Source organism: Leguminivora glycinivorella, chromosome Z (genome assembly GCF_023078275.1).
Source record: "Leguminivora glycinivorella isolate SPB_JAAS2020 chromosome Z, LegGlyc_1.1, whole genome shotgun sequence".
In the NCBI taxonomy this organism is placed as follows: domain Eukaryota; kingdom Metazoa; phylum Arthropoda; class Insecta; order Lepidoptera; family Tortricidae; genus Leguminivora; species Leguminivora glycinivorella.
In genome coordinates this window covers 39,330,012-39,354,520 of record NC_062998.1, presented here as the reverse complement: position 1 = coordinate 39,354,520, position 24,509 = coordinate 39,330,012, and the positions used below count along the sequence as shown (strand labels likewise).

At 36.0% G+C, this 24,509-nt stretch overlaps 1 protein-coding gene across 3 annotated transcripts in view; it reads left to right on the top strand.

Annotated features, from left to right (window-relative positions):
• The window catches only part of LOC125240977 (ras-specific guanine nucleotide-releasing factor RalGPS2), a 31,943-nt gene continuing 7,434 nt past the window's right edge, over window positions 1–24,509 (top strand). Inside the window, exons 1-12 of one of the 3 annotated variants that reach the window (XM_048149210.1) lie at window positions 1–103; window positions 420–514; window positions 596–723; window positions 1,078–1,354; window positions 1,698–1,861; window positions 3,061–3,203; window positions 4,274–4,484; window positions 5,162–5,371; window positions 13,036–13,161; window positions 13,768–13,929; window positions 14,478–14,621; window positions 15,169–15,291. In XM_048149210.1, the coding sequence (XP_048005167.1) occupies window positions 464–514; window positions 596–723; window positions 1,078–1,354; window positions 1,698–1,861; window positions 3,061–3,203; window positions 4,274–4,484; window positions 5,162–5,371; window positions 13,036–13,161; window positions 13,768–13,929; window positions 14,478–14,621; window positions 15,169–15,271 (1,719 nt within the window). In that variant the 5' untranslated portion in view covers window positions 1–103; window positions 420–463 and the 3' untranslated portion in view covers window positions 15,272–15,291. Of the gene's footprint in view, window positions 104–419; window positions 515–595; window positions 724–1,077; window positions 1,355–1,697; window positions 1,862–3,060; window positions 3,204–4,273; window positions 4,485–5,161; window positions 5,372–13,035; window positions 13,162–13,767; window positions 13,930–14,477; window positions 14,622–15,168; window positions 15,408–24,509 lie in introns of those variants that run through there. The other 2 variants (XM_048149211.1, XM_048149209.1) reach the window with 2 other exon arrangements.

Below are 24,509 nucleotides of genomic sequence, written 5' to 3'. Positions count from 1 at the left end.
TGTCACCCTATTTAATTTGCTTTCGTTTTATAATTAGACCGACAGACATTAAAGCTATTCAATACTAATTTAATTTAGTGTTATTTTCTAGTGTTTGGCCGTGGTAAATATATTTTCTATCACACTATGAAGTGAACGATGTTCTTGGTGATTTGTAGTCAGGATCTTTTTCAGTACGCAAATCATTTCAGGAACAGTGTTTTCATTAGCTGCTATCCCGACCTATAGTAATTAGTTAATCAAGTTGTTTTGTACTTCGCGTCGTATCATATTTAATTGCTCATAATAACATTATGTAAATAAGGTATTAGCGTTAATTGAAAACAAATAATCATATAATTAGATAACTGAGTCTTGTTTATCTCCCAACAGGAATGTGTTAAAGTTTGCTTTTAGTGAAAAGACTTGTTTATTTTCAGCCGATACTGGGCTCGCCGAAGCATGCCCACCCGAATAAACAAAAATGCCTCGGGATATTCTTAGTGATAGCCTTTCAGTGTTAAGTATAGTAGAGGTGCATAATTATTGCTATACATATTGTGTAATGCTTTATATTGCCTGTATATGTATATATCTTTATTTGTTATTATTTTAGCATGAAGATGAAGAAAATTGGCCTCTAGAAGAGAAACCATCATGTAGACAAAATGATAAGAAAGCAATATACATTCCATTGAATGGTCAAAAAACTAAAGATGACTGTGCATGCTATTACAATTATGGGTAAGATATATTATGCGTAATGTATATCGTCACTGCTTTGAAAAAATCTCGTATCTCACACTGCTCCTCAAAGTTAAAACGCAGTAAGTCTATATGCATTGCATACATACTTATTACATTTTTCTTTTCATTGACAGAAGAAGATACAAGTTTTTTTCAAAGTAGTGACGATATGCTGTTTCTTTTTACTAAGACTAAGTAAATACTTATCTACTATTCTTTGTTACACAGTTGTTGCCACAATTTTTGTGAATATGATAATGGTCTATAATTTTATAAGATGTTTGTATAGTGATTAGTGTATATGTTATGTTAACAAATATATTGAAAAGTTATTATTATGTTTTCAATAAGACTTGGAGATGGCAGCAATAACAGGCAACTAGACCCCATATATCAGTACAAAACCAGCAGTTTACCCGCTGCCTCCAGCATCAATCAATCATGGGATGAAGTAGTGTGTTCTGCTCTACGATTGAGTCCGGAAGACATTGCGAATCAACTAACGTTACTTGATCTACCATGCTTTAAAGCTATTCAACCAGATGAATTAACTACCTGCTGTTGGAACAAAGCAAACAAGCAGACTGTGGCTCCAAATGTAGTGGCATTTACTAAAAGGTTCAACAGGGTGAGTCCTTTGCATTTATTACAGTAAAAGTTAGTTAACCCCTTGACAAACTAGGAGAATACATTTGGTATTCAAAGGGTTAATAATTTCTATAACTCCTCTCTATTTTGCATGCTTATATTTAAGACCTCTACAATTGACATAATAATTTTTGAGTAGTTGATTTTTTATTTTATTTGAATTAATCAAATTTCGAATTTGATTGATGTAATTGGTAGGGAGTTGACAGCTGACACTCCAAAGGATAAAATTTTATTTTTAATTTGAGTATGTATTTATAAGAGCTTTTCAGTATTACACATAAAAAAATATAATATGACAGTTACTCTATTATTTCTTATAGGTAAGCTTTTGGACCGTACAAGAAGTGTTGAATGGTCAGTCACCAAAAGCAAGAGCCGAAACTCTGGCACATTTTATAAAAGTAGCAAAAAAGTTACATGATCTTAATAATTTGCATTCTCTGTTTGCTGTTATATCGGCATTGAATAGTGCTAGCATATATAGGTAAGTTGATACACATTCATTGGTAATAAGGTCAGTGTCTGGAAGACCGTCTATCTGGGAAGTCTGTCTACTGAATATAACTTTTGTATGTATATGCGTGAATCAACTTTATCTTGCATGTTATTGTCATGGTTACAGTCCCCTGAGTCACGCCGGTTTTATGCTACCGAAATTATGCAAGCATGCATGTAGTCCATGTTTGTAGGTGGCAAATTAAGGAAAGGGCTTCTTAACATCAGAAAAATGCATGTTTGCGTAGTTTAAGTAGCATAATTTTGCATAAAACCAGCGTGAGTCAGGGGACCGTAACCATGGCAATAACAGGCAAGAAAAAGTTGATTCACCCATATATCTACGCTTCTAACACCACCCACGGTATACCAGTTTTTGATCCTAAATCCATTGGTCTTCAATAGATATCCCTAGGACGAACACTAGTTAACAATAAATTTGATGGCAAAAACCGGCCAAGTGCGAGTTGGACTCCCGTTGCAAGGGTTCCATACACCTTTTTTGAAGGTTCTTAAGTCATTTTTGCGAATAATCTATATTTTGAACAATTTATAAAAAAAATGTAACAGAAATGAATTTATATCTAATATTCAAATGTGCTCACACAATTTCAAGAGATTTGGTAACTCCTCGCAGGGCAGTGAGTGAAATTCGTAATTTGTGTTTTTTTCTTTTAAGTCCGACTTACGCTTGACTGTAGATTTCTAATAGGTTTTCCTGTAATCTTGTAGATTGAGGGTTAATTTGTGTATTTTTTTGAAAATTTTATTAATTGACTAGAAATTATTTAAAATATTTTTGAAATACTTATAAAAAGCTCTTTCACTGGATTTGTAACTTGTAACACAATATAGTTCAAATAAACTTTGATTTCTAAATTTAATTTTAACTCCCCAAAAGTCTAATAAAATTTTCTTAAATTACATGTCCGTCTTTGGGTCACAGGTTAACATATGTGTGCCAAATTTCAAGTTCGGTTCAGTAGTTCAGTAGTTTCGGAGAAAATTGGTTGTGACAGACGGACAGACCGACGCCCGAGTGATCCTAGAAGGGTTCCGTTTTTCCTTTTTGAGGTACGGAACCCTAAAAATTTAAATAAAATAGAAGCAGTCGGACTGTTTGTGCATTATGCATATGTACTTTGGATATTGAAAGAATAAAGTAATGTGTATATTGATGTTTACTAGATTGACAAAAACATGGGCATGCTTATCGAAGAAGGATAAACAACAATTTGATAAATTAGCAGAACTGTTTGGTGAAGAAGATAACTGGACAGCCTTGAGGGAATATTTGAAAAGCATATCATTACCCTGCATACCGTTTATGGGTAAGTTCATCTTGAATGAAATGTGGCCTTATGGATTTCATATCATTTTCAGTCAAAAGGCATTTCCATTTAAAATCTACCTTCTTGACAACCAATGGCACCTTTTAGTTGAAATTGTCACATATAAATGTATTATAATCTCTAGATTCTCAAAACAAGCCATCTTCATGATAGCACGATAGTCACTGAATGAATATACCATATTTAAGTGTAATACACCCTGTTTTTATTGAATTCCGTTAACTTTAAGGGAAGATTCTTTAGTTCAAATTCAATCAATTTCTCTAAGAAACTAGCCTCTTAACTCTTACGGTTATCAAATAAAAAAAAAATTACTGAAGACGTGTGTGGCATCCCTTACCACTTCCTAATGTTATTTGTTTTGACATGTGCCGTCAAGTACTTGACAATGACTTTAATGTTATGATTACAGCAATTCCCGTCAACTTTGTACAATGCCACGTCAGCAAATTTTAATTGATCCTATTTTGTTACCAACATTTAGTAATATAATTCGACTTTCGTAAGATATATCCAGGATAATTGTTATAATTAAGAAAATATAGATACTAGAGAACCTTAATGACGAAATAAAACTTAATAAAATCTCAATTCATCAACAAAATCTTGGTAACAAAATAGGAATTAATAAAAACAAATTTAACTTTTCCCTTAATTTTTGTACAAAGTTGACGGGAATTGCTGATTAAGGTCCTCTCACATTAATTAATCCATTTATTATAGTATGAAAACAAAAAAAAAAACGAATTTATCAAAAAGCGATATACAGGGTGTTCCTGATGATGAACCTAACTGCGTGTCGAATTTAACGGAAAACAAAAAAAACACGGTCAATAATAATTTTATAATGTATCAGTATATGCAATTAAGCAACGTGTACGAAACGTGTTACAGTAGGTACTTATCTACTTAAAGACCTTTACAATTTCGACACACTAACTACTGAGGTCAAGTATATTAATAAATGTTTTATTTGAAGTAAGGTAAAATGTTACACAATTTCTAATCTTATCGTAAACTGGTTTTATAAAGAAACATTTTTGTTTTAGGTATATTTTTAACAGATTTGACATACATAAACATTGCCCACCCAGCCCGCTCTCCTCACCGGACCGCTAAAATGGCGGTAGTTTTAAAAACAATAGAGAAATATCAGACATCGGAATATGATATTACACCTTTGCCTCATGTAGCTATATATCTAAACAGCGTCCGATATATAGAGGAGCTTCAGAAATTCCTGGAAGATGATCAGTACAAGTAAGCGAATTCAACAAATCTACAATCTACAACACCTATATTACTTCATTGACTAATTATAAACTTAAACATTCGGGAAAGTCTAACGTCCTTTAATTAATACTCTTTATTTACATGAACATATTTACATAATTATATAAGAAACTAAGACTAAACTTAAAAGCTAGCTAATGTCTAAAATAGGCCCTTGAGGCATTGTACCAAGGATACTGGCGACATTTCCTCGCTGTATCGCAATGCTGATACGTTGTGCGAGGAAGTCGCCAGCTCTTCGGTCACCAGTTACCTCAACCAGACGCTTCGCGATTTCTGTGAACAACTTGTTCGCGCTGGGGCCCCATGGACCTAGAGTTTCTACACCAAAGGGTACAAAAAGGTATTCTTTGCCAAGACTTTTGTATTTATTACGTTTCAAAATTTCGGCACTTTCTGCCGCTGCGCCCGCTTTTATCTTGGTCCGTTGGAGGTGAGACGGTGCCAATGTGTCTACGTCCTTTAGATTATGTACAAATATAAGTCAGTATTTTTATTAAGTCTTAATTTTTGGGTATATGTAGGTTCTGTGCCTTGATTTAGACCACAAGTTATACTCGATAAAAACCTGGTATTGGTATATTGGGGTTTGCGAGTAAGTTGTATGGTTATTATTTAGTTTATGAAAGGTACGTGGTTTCCAGACTGTCGCAGAAGCTGGAGCCGCCCTCGCCCGTCGGCAGCTGCGCCGGGTCCAGAGAGTCCGTGCAGGAGAGCGGCGCGGCCGGCGCGCCCGCCGCCTTCTCGCTCTCGCCCTCCCACCGGCTCGGCTCCGGCTCGCTTCGCCTCCACACCAACTACACACACTCCAAATTTATCCCGACACACAGAAAATGTAGATCGTTGGGATCTAAGTACGTATTTCAAATCCTTTAACACACACATTTTTTTGACGTCTAATCGAGTTAGTTAGAAATATTTCTTTAAGATTCCTTGTGACTGATTAATTGTTACTAACTCGACATCTAATTTATGTGATACAGAGTGTCTCTGAACTGAATTGGTAATCTTTTTGGTAAACATAAGTTGAACCTACTACTGTGATGCTTGGCATTTATGTCATTGCTTGCTACTCACTTACATGCCAAGTTTCATGCTTTCTGCCAGCAGGGACTATACATTCATACTAATTCGCCGTTTCCGCCCCGCATATAGTGCGGGGCGGAAACGGCGAATTAGTAAATAATCAATAATTATAGTAAATAAACTGAGTTTTTCATATTACTATCACTTCCCTGGTCACAAAGAATCCTCCTCTGTGTAATAATATCTCCCCTGGACTGAGTATTTCCCCTGGTCACTTATAAAACACGATGAAACAAATAAATTGACTGGCCCTCTTTGTATACACTTCAAATTGGCAGTTTTAATTAATACAAATATACCATTAAGTAGGTAAAAAGCTAAAAAAAAGTCCGCGCCGCGCCGTCTCTCCACACCTCAACTTAGAATGACCCATCTCTTTTGTTGACTTAAATGACATCGAAAGTCATAGAAAATCATGGCACGGAAATTTTCTCTCGTGAAAAGCATACTGAAGTGAAACATATAAATTTTTAACTACTGAGTAGCAGAAACGTCTCGATGCCACTAGGCTTAGAATAAATGTAAAAGTGGAAAATGTCTGCCTTGGGTGAGACTTGGCCGTGAGTTCAAGTCTCACCCAAGGCAGACATTTTCCACTTTTACATTTATTCTGGAACATACAATTTTGATTTTTGCCTCCAAATCGTAAAACAATTTAAACTTAATTTTTAATTATATTCTTTACAAGTGGCCAGTTCTAAAAACGATCAGTGTCGCCCTCGTATCGACTATCGACTCTATTTTAAACCCTATTAGCCGGGTCCACACTGGCCGCACGCTGGCGGTGTAAGTAACTGAAAGGCGTCTCCAACCTATTTCTCCCAGGACCATGTGTTTTCACTCTTTGTGATAAATCTTTTCCCATTAATTCCAGACATATAAATCTTTAAAATATATACGTTATTATAGGTATTGATTTTTTTTTAATAAGCATCAGATTTCTTCTGGGTCTGCATCTACATTAGAACTAGTGAGCACAAAAACGGTAGCAGTAATTGCAATATGTTATAACACTATCAGAGAGTTACGTTCAGGTTCAACTTCTGTTAGCCAGATTATTTCAGTCACACATAGTGCTATTATTCGTTTTCACACATCACTACCAGTTTAAAATTTTATACTTCACATTTCCATTTGTTTTAGCAAGTTTAAACTTTAAATATACTAGAGAAAATAATCATTGCATTCCACTAATTATATTTAGACATAATCATGTCTTTTTTGATGTTTTCCTTTTGATAAGTATCTATAATGTTTTTTTTCCTCTCATGACGGGTACATAGGTTTCGTAGCACGAGCTTGCCAAGAAATTTTCACAAGGTCAATTTTGGTGTTGGGTGAGTCCCTTATTTCCTTGATTGAAGCAAGACAGCTTGCATTGTGTTGTACTTGACATGTAGACGATGCCACACTTCGTATTAAGAACGGTATCACTAGCATGCTTTTTGTTCGTCTCAAAATATTATTTCTTTTTAATATAAAATAAAAAGGCATTTTGGTATTTTTTGTGAGAAATAGGTACGCTGTGAACGAGGTTAAGACGAGATCTCTACAAACGGGAGCTAACAAAAAAGTGTTTAGTCAATGATGCTTCACAGTCTTCTGTAAGTCCGTTGAAAGAAATATTTTTTTGTACAAATGTGTTGCATAAAACGGATCTGTATTTTCTTTTAAATATCTTCGGGTCGAATGTTGTTGGTTTATAATGAAGTCATATTATTTTGCGAGTTAACATAATTTTTCAGCTAACTCTACAAGCACGCTGGTACTGGAAATTATAGTACTTACACATTATAACATTTATAACCTATTAATATTGCACGGTACTCGGATATATAGCATGACTATTAACAAATCATACTATGCACTCACGATAAACGGTTTATTGATAAGTAGCGTGGATGTGAGCACAAGAAATAATAATAATCATTATTGATACTAAACATTTAAACTCGCTGATTCATTGATTCAGTGTGGGTGTATGTATTTTTTAATATATCATCGTAAAAACGGCCAGTTTCGTTTCATTTACTGATAGTGCTCTTAATAATGTATCCGCATTATTCATGGTGTGATAATAAAAACTTGAACGAAACGATTAGCGACGCATTTGACTTATTTAGGTGTAGGTATACTACTATACTACACACAAGGATGACGGCCTCGTCAGGGTATTAGTTACTACACTTACTACCGAACTATTACATGATATTTTTGATAATATTCTCTCCTTTAAACGAAATGCCTTTTTATGTTTTGTACATGTCCTATAAGGACAGTATTTTAATTGAACGAGTAGCACAAATTTAGATAGGAGATAAAATATAAAACTTTTATGTTGCGCTTTTTTTAAATACCTATATAAAAGCTAAGAAAATGTACATTTGAAGATTTAGTAATCAGTACAGTGCCGCGCTGTGTTGTCTTGCGAACTTTCAGTTAAGTTAACCAAAATGATCACTCTCCTCGTTGTCAGGACCACAGTACAGATGGACTGTCACTCGACTGCAATTTGTTGGGAATCGCACGGTTACTGTACGTCTTTTGTGCAGTTTTGTATATAGTTGGGTTGCGGTCTCTCTGTACCGGCACTGATGACATACATAGATATAGCTCAGTTCGGCAAAGTGTTGGCTTACTATGTTTCTTCGAGGATACCTATATTTTTAGTCTATAAGCAATGTTGGTAAGTATCGGTAAAGGTTGAATATTAATAGTCGGCACTGTGGGCGACGGCTCACTAGGGTAAAGGGAGCCCCGCTCGGAAACCCATCACGATCCGACACAATAATATAATATTGGCCAAATCTATCGAGATAAAGCAATATGAGATATAAGAGATTTCATCTGTACATAGTTGTCTGCTGCATGACTAGAAGCAGAAAGGATTGAAGCTAAACGCTAAACTTTAGTAGTGGTATCTAGATACACCCTACAGTCAGTTGTAGATCGTGTCATTCACGATGACGCAAAAATTTGACAAAATTACCCGTTAATGGTATGGCTTTACGAACCTATGCACGCGTAATCATGAAGATTTGATAGCTATTGTCCAAGATGACACGATTTTTATCTTTGTCTTCGCCTCTTGTACCTTAGAATTACAATTATAAATTATACATTTATTAGTACTTTGTTCGCGTCGATATTTTATACCTCGACTGTACCAGTAAATTAAATCCACTCGGTTGTAGTATAAACGTAAGTAGGCATGATCAGGGTGTCGTGAGCGGATGGGCGTAGTTGCGCGATGACGCAATCGCGATGCCATTCTAGGATAGTGGCTACAAAGGCAAACTAAATTGACCCAATGTGTTTTAAATAACCTTCGAACACAACATTATTTATTTTTATGTTTTGGGTAGTAAATGTAGTAATAGTGTTAAGGTTAAATACTAATAGAGTCTGTTCGGAACGTCAAGAGTCGTGAAATGTATACGGGGTCCAATACATTCCACGACTCTTGACTTTCCTAACAGACTCTAATAACTAATAATGTTCAAATTAAGAGTTAAGGTTAGGTTTAAAATTACCGGGTAAAAAAAAAACGCTCGTTTTGCTTACCTTTTGACTTCGTTAATTTTATAGATGTGTTCCTGCTTAAAGTTGATTTCTTGAAGTCATCGGTGGTAATTTAGCTCCTTTTAGAAGATTTAGGTCTACAGAGAATATGCATACTATGCACCATCATAAAAACCGGCCAAGAGTGTGTCGGGCCACGCTCAGTGTAGGGTTTCGTAGTTTTCCGTATTTTTCTCAAAAACTACTGAACCTATCAAGTTCAAAACAATTTTCCTAGAAAGTCTTTATAAAGTTCTACTTTTGTGATTTTTTCCATATTTTTTAAACATATGGTTCAAAAGTTAGAGGGGCACTTTTTTTTCCTTTAGGAGCTTTTATTTCCGAAAATATTAATATTATCAAAAAACGATCTTAGTAAACCCTTATTCATTTTTAAATACCTATCCAACAATATATCACACGTTGGGGTTGGAATGAAAAAAAATATCAGCCCCCACTTTACATGTAGGGGGGGTACCCTAATAATTTTTTTTTCCTTTTTCATTTTTGCACTTTGTTAGCGTGATTGATATACATATTGGTACCAAATTTCAGCTTTCTAATGCTAACGGTTACTGAGATTATCCGCGGACGGACGGACGGACGGACGGACAGACGGACGGACGGACGGACGGACGGACGGACGGACGGACGGACGGACAGACAGACAGACAGACCTAGCGAAACTATAAGGGTTCCTAGGTGACTACGGAACCCTAAAAAGATCAATTTCGACAAAACTCGTAGGTACATATCCAATATACATACCCGAACTTTGATATCTTTCATTATTATAGACTCAACTGCCTGCCCTACGTATGGTGTAAATGACCAGAATTGAATCTAATTTGTAACGAATACTGCAGTCGGATCGAGCTACTGACGTAATTCATAAATGCACAACAACGTGACCGTGATAGCATTATTTTTGATAATTTTGATATCATTATAATTTTATTGCGATCGTTTTGTTTTCCTTTCGTTGTCTTAAAGCGGCTCGCGCTTGAACAGTTCTTGTGTTTACTTCTCATATAGGTTCTTCGTGTATTTTCGTTTACAACTTGAGACATTTTGAGAGCTATAAAGGTTGTAATTGCCGTAAACTTACACTTAAGTACAGAAAGAATGATTATGTCTTTTAATAAGTGGTAAAAGAAATGATCACTCATCAATGCATGCGCGTATATAAAAAGCTTCTTTATTTTATCTAAGTTGTCCTTTTACTCACTTTTATTTTTCGTTTTAGATCAATGCGCCACTCTTTTGTTAGTTGTCTTTACTAAAGTACTAAAGTACCTACACAGTCTAGTTTTCTTGCCACTATTTGCACGTTCTTGTCTCATTCTTATTTTTCACTGTATTTATTGCATACCTACACCTTATTTTGGCATGTTGGAGGTATTAGCGTTGTATTTACTGAAATGAAGAGGTACTCGACAAGGAGTAGAAATGAAGGAGTAGGAGTAGGTGGTATCATAATATATTTTTCCCCTCACTAGCTCGGAAACACGTGTTTTGTCCTTTAATACCAGCGGGTAAAAACGCATTTATCCACTAGTGGGTAAAGTAATTTGACCTTGAATAAAGTCAAATTAACTGCTTTAAAATTTATAAAAGTAGGTGAATCTAGTAATAAAGATGATTTACCACCTGTGGAACTACTGGAAGCAGTGATAAACACATTTTTTGCGTTGTAGTTTCCTCTCTATAGTGAGGGGAAAAGTTTTGTGTTACACTCGGGTGCAAATGTATTTTACTTCTCGTGTGTTAAAAAACTCACAAGTTCAGGATTCTATTCTAGAACCACTCGCTTCGCTCGTGGTTCAACTATAGAATCCTTTCACTTGCTCGTTTTTCAATTCCACACTCGGCGTTAAAATACAACTTTGCCCCCTTGTATAACAAATAACTATTTCCCCTCACTAGCTCGGAAACACGTGTTTTGTCCTTTAATACCAGCGGGTAAAAACGCACTTTATCCACTAGTGGGTAAAGTAATTTGACCTTGAATAAAGTCAAATTAACTGCTATAAAATTGATAAAAGTAGGTGAATCTAGTAATAAAGATGATTTACCACCTGTGGAATTAGGTACTGGAAGCAGTGATAAACGCATTTTTTGCGTTGTAGTTTCCTCGCTATAGTGAGGGGAAAAGTTTTGTGTTACACTCGGGTGCAAATGTATTCTACTTCTCGTGTGTTAAAAAACTCGCAAGTTCAGGATTCTATTCTCGAACCACTCGCTTCGCTTGTGGTTCAACTATAGAATCCTTTCACTTGCTCGTTTTTCAATTCCACACTCGGCGTTAAAATACAACTTTGCACTCTTGTATAACAAATAACTATTTCAGTAGAGATGGTGTTTTTTTACGCACTAGTGCGAGAAGTGGTTCATTATATGCCAGGTCGAAACTTCGGAGGCTCATCTGTACTGAAAAACGTCGTACGATACACGTGCGAAAAGGAAATTCGTAACTCGTGTCGATTTAAAACACTCCCTTCGGTCGTGTTTTAATTTATCGCCACTCGTTTCGAACTTCCTTTTTTACGCACTTGTATCGTAATGTACTATTTTCTACTCGTCGACTGTAATCTGTCAATTAGGACACCACAGACTAAACTATAAGTGCTAACTTTTCAGTGTTGGATACTCTATGGCAGTTCCAACTCAACTATAATATCTCATTATAGTTGACTTTTAGTTAACTGTAATAATTTCAAAAATAGAACTTCATACAATTTCTATACTAATTTGCGATACCTGGCAAATTTTTCTGCATCTGAAACACAATTTTTTTATCTGTCTCGTTATCGGCCAATCAGAGACGGTTATTACAAATAATTGGTTGCTAGGTACCTAATTCGATGTTGATACAACGGTGAACGACGCTATTAACATTAATTTTAACTTGAATGATGATATTTCCGTCCATTGATGAAGATGATGACTCGTAGAAAAAGTAGTATACAATACTTTTATAATTAAGCTTTTCACTCTCGTACCGTACTATTAGGCCACTCAGCAAGCTTCGTGGCCTAAACATGGTACTGGACTGAAAAGCTTTGTATTATATCACGATTGTATAAAATAGTATTATTGACGACAAATACGTTACCTACGGTCGGTACGGTACGCGTTTGGGGTGAGAGGCAATTAGTGTAAAGTAATTTTGCCGTTTTCAAAATTAGGTACTACATAGTACAATACATTATGATACAAAAGAGAGCTGATCTGTGTAAACACTGTGTAATGATCAATGCACACGTGTTTCATACGATGTTTTTCAACGCACTTGCAAGGAAAAAAAAAAGTTAAAATTATATATAAATGATCTTTTAACTGCTAGTCGGTACATTTTCAAAATGGTACCAGTAATTGTAACATTGAATATTTGCACGAAACGAAAACATGGTGAGATACGAGTACACCTTAATGTCTGCTTTTTCGTCACTTCAGTGAACTACGCTTCAATGAAAACACTTCTAAAAAAAGGTCAGCTTACAGTGTTTTCTCCCAATTTTTGGTTATTTTTCATTGTAAGGTACACCAAATCAAATTTATTTGTAGTATTACAAGATAATACAATACAGATACAGATTACATACCTACATATAAATGTAAGAGAATCGCAAAAGCTCAAATCGTTTCAAGGAAATCGCGGTTTCTCCATAAAGTGGTAATGAACGCAAATAAACAGTTTGCTAAAGTTGTACATCCGAGTTCGGTGACACATCACCCTGATAGTGATAATTACTTTGAGCTTAAATACGTGCTCACTTTTTTAATTCGCGAAGGTTTGTTCATTGAAGTAAACGTATTCGAGTGTAATGGCCTAATGGCAGTTGGTGTTGATTTGGTACCTTTATTGCAGCATTTTCGGGAAGGGGCAGTCGGACGAGAAGACGCCGGCGGGTTCGGTGAACCTGCTCGACGACACGCTGCTCGAGTCGCCGGGCTCAGTGGTCGGGGACAAGCTATCCCATTCCTTGCCGCATGCGTAAGTCAACTACCCGCCATTTTTCATTGAAATACATAGCACAGCCACCAGCAATAACATATTACTCTTTGAAGGCCGCAAAAATATATGTCACGCTCCTACGGCTTTACCAATAAGATCGTGTCACACATTTATGCGGCCTTTGTAAAGTGTAACATGTTTTTGCTTTTGACTGTATGTAGCCTTCTTATAAATTAAACAGTTTTACTGAGGCTGAGAACACGGAGCAAAATCTATAGAAACAATGAAAGGGTTCAACGTCTTGTGCAGCGGAATGATATTTGTGAACGTACTCTTAAAATATCTATAGCGTTTAATTTGACGGCGCTTTTTCTTACCTATGTCATGGCTAAATAGACGAATGTGTTCCGTAACAATACTATCATAGTAAAAAAAAGTTTAGAAGAACTAAAATATGGCGCAGCCGGTAGGATCTGCTCCAGCGGAATAACGTTGTCAAATTGGTTCTCACCTTACTGTAATTATTGTATCATCATCCTTGCGTGATCAGGCGCACATTTGCCTAGGCTCTCATGAGCCTATACAATTAATTACACCTATTAAGTATTTCAATTAGACATCCTGTAATCCAACTGTTTGTTCTAGCAATCCTAAGGCGGAAGCGTCCGAATGTTTGTACGAAGGGTTTGTGAGAAGAAAGATCGTGTTGAGGGACGGGAAGAAGGTGTCGCTCGCGTCGTGGCAGCGGTACTGGCTCTTGCTCCACGGCCAGCAACTAGACTTTTTTGCCGCCAAGTCTTTTAAGGGGTGAGTGTTCTGGCACAATATCGTCATAAGAAATATTACTATTTATGGGACATTTGATTGGTGGTGCTGCCTAAAATATAACCACAAAATTAAAATTTTGAAAAAACCCCCGACATAGTGGACCGATTTTCATGAAACATGGGTAAGATCTCTCCCGACTAATTCAGCTTTCAAACACAAAAAAAAACTAAATCGAAATCGGTTCATCCGTTCGGGAGCTACGATGCTACAGACAGACACACACACACAGACAGACAGACCGACCGTCGTCACGTCAATTCGTCGCTCCGTTTTGCCGTGAAAGACGGACAAACAAACAGACACACACACTTTCCCATTTATAATATTAAGTATGGATTAAACATTTATTTTGTATGCCAAACCTGCTATTAGGTAGGTAATATGTATACTGTAGGTAATATGGTTTAAACAATTTTGTTGTCGTTTTCTTAAAATTCATAGCTTTATTTTTGTGTTTAAAATAAATAAAGTCTTATACGGGTCGGGTATCAGTATCAGGTACGTGATAGTGTGTGAGTGAGTAGTAGTTGTCTGTCCGGCAGCACGGGCCGCAGCGACTTCCGCGAGGAGCGCTACAAGTCGCTGCCGCTGGAGAGCTGGACGGCCACCCGCGGCGAGTCGCCCGACTCCTTCCAGCTCATACACCAGCACGGCACGCTCTACAAGTTCAAGTGAGTACCTACCGCGTCTTATATTGTTGATCTCTTCACCATACTACACATTGACACTATTAACCCTTTTAACCGCCGCCCAAATCTCAAGGAAGGTGGTTCTCAATTCGTCTGTATTTTTTTTTAATGTTTGTTCCCCGATATCTCTGTCGTTACTGGACTGATTTTGAAAAAAAAATATTTGTTTGAATGTATATGGTATCAAAGACATGTAACTCCGTATAGACGGATAAAGTCTAAGAAATCAGAATGCTCAAGTTCAATTTCTATTTGCGCGTATGTAGTCTATAAATCTTACTATGCCCGGAAAAGTGTTAACATATGTTAATAATGACTATTATATCAAATCATTAGAATACTCATTTCACAGCTTTCACGAATGGAACGAATCTATGTGTGTATCACCAGAAACAATAAAATGATCACTCACACAATAAATATTTCATTAATACATTTATTTATTCTGATAGTGCCAGCTTTCGCAAAACGACTTATAACTAGCAGATCAAAATGTGTCATGTCAATGAAATACAATTTATCATTGCAGAACCGGATCTGACACTACGGCCATGCAGTGGTGGATTAAGATACAAGAAGTCACCAACAAGATGGTGAAACCCTTGCCTGCGAATCTCATGCAGTTCGAATAACACCACGGGCGGCGGCTATGGTCTGTGTCACACTAATCTCTAATATTATACATGTCATTTAAAACGATATACAATTGTATCTCATAGTATACGTTGGTTGATATACGATTCATCGCACACCGTGACGTAAGGCATCAATTAATAGTTATTTGTTATACAAGGGGGCAAAGTTGTATTTTAACGCCGAGTGAGGAATTGAAAAACGAGCAAGTGAAAGGATTCTAATAGTTGAACCACGAGCGAAGCGAGTGATTCAAGAATAGAATCCTGAACTTGCGAGTTTTTTAACACACGAGAAGTAAAATACATTTGCACCCGAGTGTAACACAAAACTTTTCCCCTCACTATAGCGAGGAAACTACAACGCACAAAATGCATTTATCACTGCTTGCAGTAGTTCCACAGGTGGTAAGTCATCTTTATTACTAGATTCACCAACTTTTACCAATTTTAAAGCAGTTATTTTGACTTTATTCAAGGTCAAATTACTTTACCCACTAGTGGATAAAATGCGTTTTTACCCGCTGGTATTAAAGGACAAAACACGTGTTTCCGAGCTAGTGAGGGGAAAATCTCTTTTCTGCCACCGTACTTTAGCTTACCCTGTATAGTACTCGTACTGCCTCTCTCTAAAATAATCTACTACCTCTTAAATAATTTGACACATGTAAGAAAATTCGATGGCAACATTGGCACTCGTTAACGTCTCTATTAATCAAAAGGACATACATAGTTACATACCTACTACCATTTTATACAGCTCAAATTTTATACCGAATATTTTCTTAAGATTTGAATTTTACCTGTAATAGCCACGATAACGCAGACGTAATTGAAATTTGCAGTTAACGTCTCGTGTTAGATTATAATATTAGTATGGGAACGAAAATGCGTAACAGCGCTTCATCTTATACGGGGCACTTATGTAACTATGTATCGGTATTCGATCTATTATTTGCCTATTGTTACCAATCAGTGTGACAATCTCGCTTTAGCATCAATTATCGGTTCCGTTCGGGCAACGTCGCCGTGTGTGATGATGACTCATATTCGTAATCAGAGAGAATACATAGAAATATGTATTAGCTCTAAATGTTGTGCATATAATCCTCTCGAATATAATTATACTGTAAATATTATAGCTTGAATCCACCGAAATACTCATGCGAGACTATTACAAGTACACGTGTGTTACTTTTTATAATATTCAGTTTTAATAGAAAACTAATAAAATAATTGGATATTGCGACTGAATCCTTCGTAAGACTACTAGTGTAAATGATTACTAGTTTTATGGCTACTCTTTAGGTCTAAGTTTAAGCTCCATACTAGTAAAATAGTGTGATTATTTTGAATGTGAATCCTATCATTAAAGCGTACGTATTATACGTACCCATTAACTTTGAACTACAAAAGTATTTACGGAGTTGTATGCGGTTTATGGTAAGTGTTGCACACCCGTTAAATAAACTACTTTTCGAGGCTAGATACTTATGGTAACAATCAAAGTAACACATTTTATTTTACTTGAATGCAAGAGTGATTAAGAATCGTTCGGTTAAGAATGTGTTTATGCCATGGCATTGCTCAGATTGTGATCAGATCTGTTTTTTTTTTACTTTAGAGGCTTTATTAGTATTACGCACCAACCTGATGAAAGCGTTTTAAAGGATCACATAGAATCTCAAATTTGTGGGAGTAAGTAATAATCAGCAGTTTTTATACTGCTAGGAGGTATGTACCGCATGTGCTCACATTTGCTGCTGATTAGTTTGACACTAATTTATGTAGCTTATATCACTTATTATATTATTCAATTTGTTGCAGAGCGTAGAGTTTTCACGGGCATATATTTTGCATATTAGTAATACAAATGGTATCAGAGAGAAATGTCAATTAGTTTGGATACGGTAGCTGTAGCAGTAGTAGTTATAGTTTTTATGTGTATTGTGTACACTAGTGAAGTAAGCGAAAGAACCGGCAGCGTGTTTGAATGTACTTACTGGAGGTAAGTCCTTCACTCTGCGTGCTAGACTGATTTTTCTGTTTAAAACAACGAATATTTTAATGTTCCATAGTTTCGCAATTCAAAAACTTACTTGCTGTTATTTTTATTGATAAATGAGATCTGATGTATAGTAGCAGAAAACGTGGTGTCTCCGACTTTGGTTGGAACAGTAAACGGATTGTTAGATATCAATCACACCACTTTTGGCTACTAAAGTTACTGCATAATGTACAGAGCACGATTGTTTCTAACGCTTTGACTTTACAGTCAGTAACTGCTTGGCAGGCAAAATCGTAGATAAAATAACTATAGTAGTCTTGTGTTGCTTACATAGTTATTTTATTTATGATGCGATATGTACTTTTCAGTACTTATTAGTTAAAATATATGCCTGTAGAAGATACCTTAGTAGTAAGAGATACGTTATACATAATATGTATGTATATTTAGATTAGACTAGGGGCCCATTTCTCTTAACTGAAAGTTACAAGTTACAAGCGGATGTCTCTTTCCAACTTGACATATTAGACATTGACAACCACTTGTTGTTAGTTACAATTTACAACCACAAGTTACAATTTACAATTGGTAGTCACTTTCTAATATGACAAGTTGGAAAGAGACTTCCGCTTGTAAGTTGTAACTTTCAGTTTTGAGAAATGAGCCCCTGCCCTTATCACTTACAAGTCGTGGGTATATATTTCTTATAACGTATCTTAAACTGTATGCAATAGGTCTCACTGAATTATATTTAGTGCAAGCGGTGCTTGGATATATATGTATATTTCACTATACTTCTAATGTCATTATTACAATTAAATAGGCTAGTTTCCTACTAGTCAAATCAGTTTCTTTTTAAGAACTGTCAATATGATTTGCTAATATGGAATTATTATGACAACTAACTTTATGACGTCACGAGCTCATTAAGTTATATATTTCTAACCTATTTATTAAATAGAAATTATATTTAAAAGTAACTACATACCTACTGTCCATAAGATTCTTCAAATTATCTGGTGCTTTATTTCGCGCACTGCATATCAGCAAAAGGGAGTGTACAAGTTTCTAATGGGGTGGCAACGCGCATGTGACACTGTTTGAGTTGCAGGCGTCCATAGGTTACGGTGACCGCTTTACATCAGGCGGACCGTATACTTGTTTGCCACCAACGTAGTATTAAAAAAAATAAAATATCAGCAGTTCTCAAAAAGTTTGTACATAGCCACGTCAGCTAATTTTAATTGATCCTATTTTGTTACCAACATTTAGTGATATAAGTCGACTTTCGTAAGATATATATACAATTATACAGGATAATTGTTATAATTGAGAAAATATAGATACTAGAGAACCTTAATGACCAAATATAACTTACTAAAATCTCAAATCATGAAATAAATCTTGGTAACATAAAAGGAATAAAAAAACACAAATTTAACTTTTTCCTTAATTTTTGTACAAAATTTTCGAGAACTGCTGATAAAATATTTTATTTGATGTGATTTGATGTATAGTAAAGTATTTATTGTTTAATATGTGGCCTTTATCGTGTACGTCAAATGAGCAAAAAATCTGAATATATTATGTTTATTATTAATTAAATAGTAGCGACAATTATCTTTTGAAGTACAACAAGTTTGTGTGTCACCCAGTTTTTAATCCCAAGTTAGTTAATTGAATCGATGCACCACACAAGTACACGTGTATAAACATAAGAACATAACATTTACATTGGAGCCATCTCGTTTTTATAACTAGGTTTAGCTGGGTGCTCTAAGTGGTTACACATGTGATAAAAATGTATAAGTATGTTAGGTATAATGTCTCCTTAAACATACTCGTAACCAGGTACTTCATTCGCTAATTTGTTTATTATCGTAACCCATAACCTAATGTTATTATTATTACCCTATTTTACAGTTGAGTCTATTTTTTTATACTTTAGATATAAATAAATTACCCAATCAATACTAACTTGCAATTGGTCGAAAGTCGTGAAAGTTATTTAAACGGATAGCAATAATCATAGCTGGGCACCGTTAATCAAATAGTTAACTTCGTTAATCGCTAATCCGTTACTAAAAAAGTTAACTTCGTTAATCGTTAAAGCGATACATTTCGACAAATTTAACGTAAGTTAAAGTTAATCGTTAATCCGTTAACACGTGAAGAAAAATGAACTTTTCTTTAAATATTTCGTTGCATCAGTATCCACTATAACGTATTATATTTCTGTAAAAGGCCGAAGTACAGCTAGCCTATTGAACTCTAAGCTGCACGTGGATGGCGGTGAGTGATCGGTAGAGGCTAGGGAAGCGAATGTGGTCGTAAATAGGGCTCGAATTTGCTGCCCTATGACTACAACAGTCGCCATGGTAAAGCTTAGGATTCACCGAATCAAAGTTAGTAAAAGCAAATCCACGTGAAGAATACATTTTTAGTTAATATTTCGGACTTTTAGCAATCGACATCGGTAAAACATAGGATTTACCGGCAAATCATAGGATTTGCCGTACTTCGGGCTTTTATAGTAGCGTTCAGAACGTGTTTTTCGTCGCGCAGATGGCGCCTGTGCCCCACTAGATTAACGATTAACGGACTCGGAGAAATTTAACGGAAGTTAACGAGTCCGTTAACATTTTTTCAAGTTAACTTATAAGTTAATCCGTTAATCGAAATGTTAACTTCGTTAATTAACGATTAACGGATTAACGAGTTAATGCCCAGCTATGGCAATAATATTATAAATAGGTAGTATCCTGCACGGGAAGCATGGTCGCGCGATAGACGATAAAATAGCAGGCCGTCCCTATCGCACTATTTGTAAGTGCGTTAGGGACGGCCTGATATTTTATCGTCTATCGCGCGACCATGCTTCCCGTGCTGAAGATGTGAGCTCTCTAATCTATGTACTTAGTGATATCCGTGCTGTACCTAGATATGAGGCCAAGAATAGGCCACAGCGCGTCCAAAAAGTCAGTTTTAGTTAGGCCACTACAATACTCCTAAATAAATAATGTTTTTTAGGGTTCCGTAGTCAACTAGGAACTCTTATAGTTTCGCCATGTCTGTCTGTCCGTCCGTCCGTCCGTCCGTCCGTCCGTCCGCGGATAATCTCAGTAGATAACCGTTAGCACTAGAAAGCTGAAATTTGGTACCAATATGTATATCAATCACGCCAACAAAGAGCAAAAATAAAAAATGGAAAAAAATGTTTTATTAGGGTACCCCCCCTACATGTAAAGTGGGGGCTGAATCGCTCCTAAAGGAAAAAAAGTGCGTCCCCCCCCCCCCTCTAACTTTTGAACCATATGTTTAAAAAATATGAAAAAAATCACAAAAGTAGAACTTTATAAAGACTTTCTAGGAAAATTGTTTTGAACTTGATAGGTTCAGTAGTTTTTGAGAAAAATACGAAAAACTACGGAACCCTACACTGAGCGTGGCCCGACACGCTCTTGGCCGGTTTTTTAGTCTACTGACTCTCCTAAAATAATCCTTTACCTAGTTTGAACCTCGTATCTAACTAGAGATCTGTTTGATAATTTAGATACTTAGGTACATGTTATTTATCGTTAGCGGAAAAAAAAATCATACTGATTATATATCGAAACTATTATAACTATTATATATAGTCGAAAATTCTTAAAATTAGGCTTTTATCCATACTAATATTAAGTCGAAAATTCTTAAAATTAGGCTTTAATCCATACTAATATTATAAATCAGACAAACAGACACTTCTCAAACAGAGGCGACTGCGTTGGCTGGGGCATGTGCACAGGATGGAACCCTCTCGTTTACCACGCCGTGTTCTTCTAGGCGAAGTAGCGAATGCCAAAAGAGATGTTGGGAGACCATTGCTTCGCTTCAGACTGCGCCAAGAGGGACATTGCAGCCTTTAAAATCGACTACCAAAACTGGGAGAAGCTTGCGGAGAAGCGGACGGAGTGGCGAAAGTGCGTTGGAGATGGTCGCAAGTTCGTCGATGAGACCTGTTTTGCGGCACTTGCTGACAAAAGGGAAAGAAGACACCATAGCGAAACGTCGCAATCGGTTGCAAGCTTCCCTTGTCAGATGTGTGGCAAAATGTGTCGCTCTCGCATAGGTCTCTTTAGTCATCAAAAGCGATGTCTCTCGGACATTGCACCATAAAGCGTCTGAAATAGACGCTAAGGCCATTGATTGATTATAAATGGGAAAGTGTGTGTGTCTGTTTGTTTGTCCGTCTTTCACGGCAAAACGGAGCGACGAATTGACGTGATTTTTTGAGTGGAGACAGTTGAAGGGATGGAGAGTGACATAGGCTAGGTACTTTTTGTCTATTTCTAACGCGAGTGAAGCCGCGGGCAAAAGCTAGTATCAAATATATAACTATTGTATCATCATTACAGATATGTATTTGAATACTTATTTACGAGTTACGAGTCTTAGGACTCACTGCACCGTGGGCAGCCACGAGAACCTGATGCGGATTAGAGACTACACACACCAATCGTGTATGTTGCTAATATTGAACTTCTTATTATAAAAACAGAAAATAACGAATCCTACTAACAATATATTACAGATGGATTGATTTATCAATCTCAGAAGTCGTTGGAGTATGAAAATTATTATTTTACTATTTGAGACCCACAGGGTAGCTTAACTCGGGCATACGAATTGGTTTATTAATGAACCTTAAGTTGCCGAGATTGTCTTTTTCATACGCACCTATATTGTTATTTCATTCGTTGCCCAAACAATTCGTATACCCGAGTTATGCAGGCCTTATGCGAGGTAGCCTTGTGGCCCTCAAATAGCAAAATGAATGTGTTGTTATTTTCATACCAACGACTTCTGAGAATGATAGATCAATCCATCTGTATTATATAGTTATTTACTTGATATTAAAGTCTAATTTGAATTTTCTTCTTACCTATTGTTTTCGATATACTAGAACCAGTATGATAGATTTGTTTCCGCTACCTACTGTAAGTGCGGTTTCACATTATCCGAATTGGATTATCGGATCGGATAATGTGAAAACCTACTAAGTTTCTTAATTTTTTAAATATGCAACTATGCACGCTAAACAACCCGGGATAAAGTATACTAAAATAATAGTGATTAGCTAATAATAGTGATTATTATGATTCTAAAATACCGCCAATTTAAAATCTAACCCGCCGAGGACATAAGTACAACGAAAACCCTTGATATTCCCTTGATGGGCTCGACATATTCCAGCAGTTCTCAAAAAGTTTGTACATAGCCACGTCAGCAAATTTTAATTGATCCTATTTTGTTACCAACATTTAGTTATATAAGTCTACTTTCGTAAGATATATACAGGATAATTGTTATAATTAAGAAAATATAGATACTAGAGAACCTTAATGACCAAATAAAACTTACTAAAATCTCAAATCATGAAATAAATCTTGGTAACAAAAAAGGAATAAAAAAAGACAAATTTAACTTTTTCCTTAATTTTTGTACAAATTTTTCGAGAACTGCTGATTCTCAGGATTCATTTCTAGTGCAGCTATTTTGCGACGGCATAGTTACATGCTTTCGAATTATTTAATAATAGCTTTTGCCCGCGGCTTCGCTCGCGTTAGAAAGAGACAAAAAATAGCCTATGTCACTCTCCATCCCTTCAACTATCTCCACTTAAAAAATCACGTCAATTCGTCCCTCCGTTTTGCCGTGAAAGACGGACAAACAAACAGACACACACACACACTTTCCCATTTATAATATTAGTATGGATAGCCGTTATCTCAACAGTGTTTTTTCTAATTTGCAACCGTAGTAGAACTTATACAAGGTGAAATAAAAAGGACCGTTCAAACTTTGCATAGCGGCTTTTGAGGTCACAATGAACAACTTTTATTATGGAAGTTATGGGACCAATGCTGAAATCGCAAAGTTTATTTTTTAAAACAATCGGTTTCGATTCCCCAGCTGGGTACAGTTTTTTGTTAGCCTAAGTATTGTCCAATTAACGGGAAAAGGTCTGTCCTCTTCCACAAGACTTGGTCTATGGCAATATTTGGCCAATCTTTTCGAAAGACGTCAAGATTGTACCGCCATTTCATAAATGCGAGGTATGTGATACCTGATTAAGGTTGATGTCCATTCAGTACTTTTCTTGGCCCTCAGGCCGTTTGGCATACGGCAGATGAGTAGGGTCTAGCCTATTTGAGCTTATACGCTGTTAGGGCTACGTTGGCTACTGTAATTTTTGCAGTGAAAATACTGTATAAATACAGTGAAACCTGGATAAGTGAGACTTCAAGGGACGAGAAAATTTGTCTCACTTAAAGAGGCATTCCACTTATTCAGGGTCTCAGACAGGTATAATAAAATGTTTGTCTCATTTAGAGAGGGTATCACTAATAGAGGTCAGAATGGGGGATATGTCAGTTATAGAGGTGATAAGGTGTTTTGAATATACATAGTTATTATTAGTTGCATACTAAAATAAAAGGTAAATAAGCCTTGTCTTTAAATAAAATATAAGACTAATGTCATTGTGTCTCAGAAATTTTATAATATGAAAGTTATACACGTTAAACTTCCGTGAGACATATTCAAATAATTAATTGAAATACGGTTGTACTCACGTTATTATATCGCTATTGCTGCGACATGTTTCGGGCCAATTCGGAGGCCCCTCTTCAGGCGTATAGGAGTTCACGCGACGGCTAGACTCCGCAAACTGAACGCGCCGCTCAGCCGCTGAAGTTATTTTTTTAAATATTTTTTATGTTACTTATCGATAATTTTAATTACTTAAAATAAGAAAACCATTCAACTCACCTAAACACAAAGTACCAATTGCGTAATTTAAAGATGGGCTAATAATTATTAAAAATATGAAAAGTGGTTTTCAATAAAGCCCAAGCCCAAGCAGGTAAATTCTTATAAAATTCTTAACAAATAGTTAAGTGAATATAATATTTCAAATATAGTCTCAGTAACAGAGGTAAAATACACTCTCTGTCTCACTATTAGAGGGAAATGTCACCATAAAATCGAAAAGGCTAATCTCAGTTTTAGAGGTCTGTTTTGTCTCACTAACAGTGGTAAATCGGTGCGAAAGTCGGAACCGCACCTCGGATCCCAGCTAAAGAGGTTTCTCACTTATCCAGATCCCACTTAACCAGGTTTCACTGTAATGATTAAAATTTTAAATAATCAATAACGTACTTGAGATCCAGGGATCTATTTCAACTG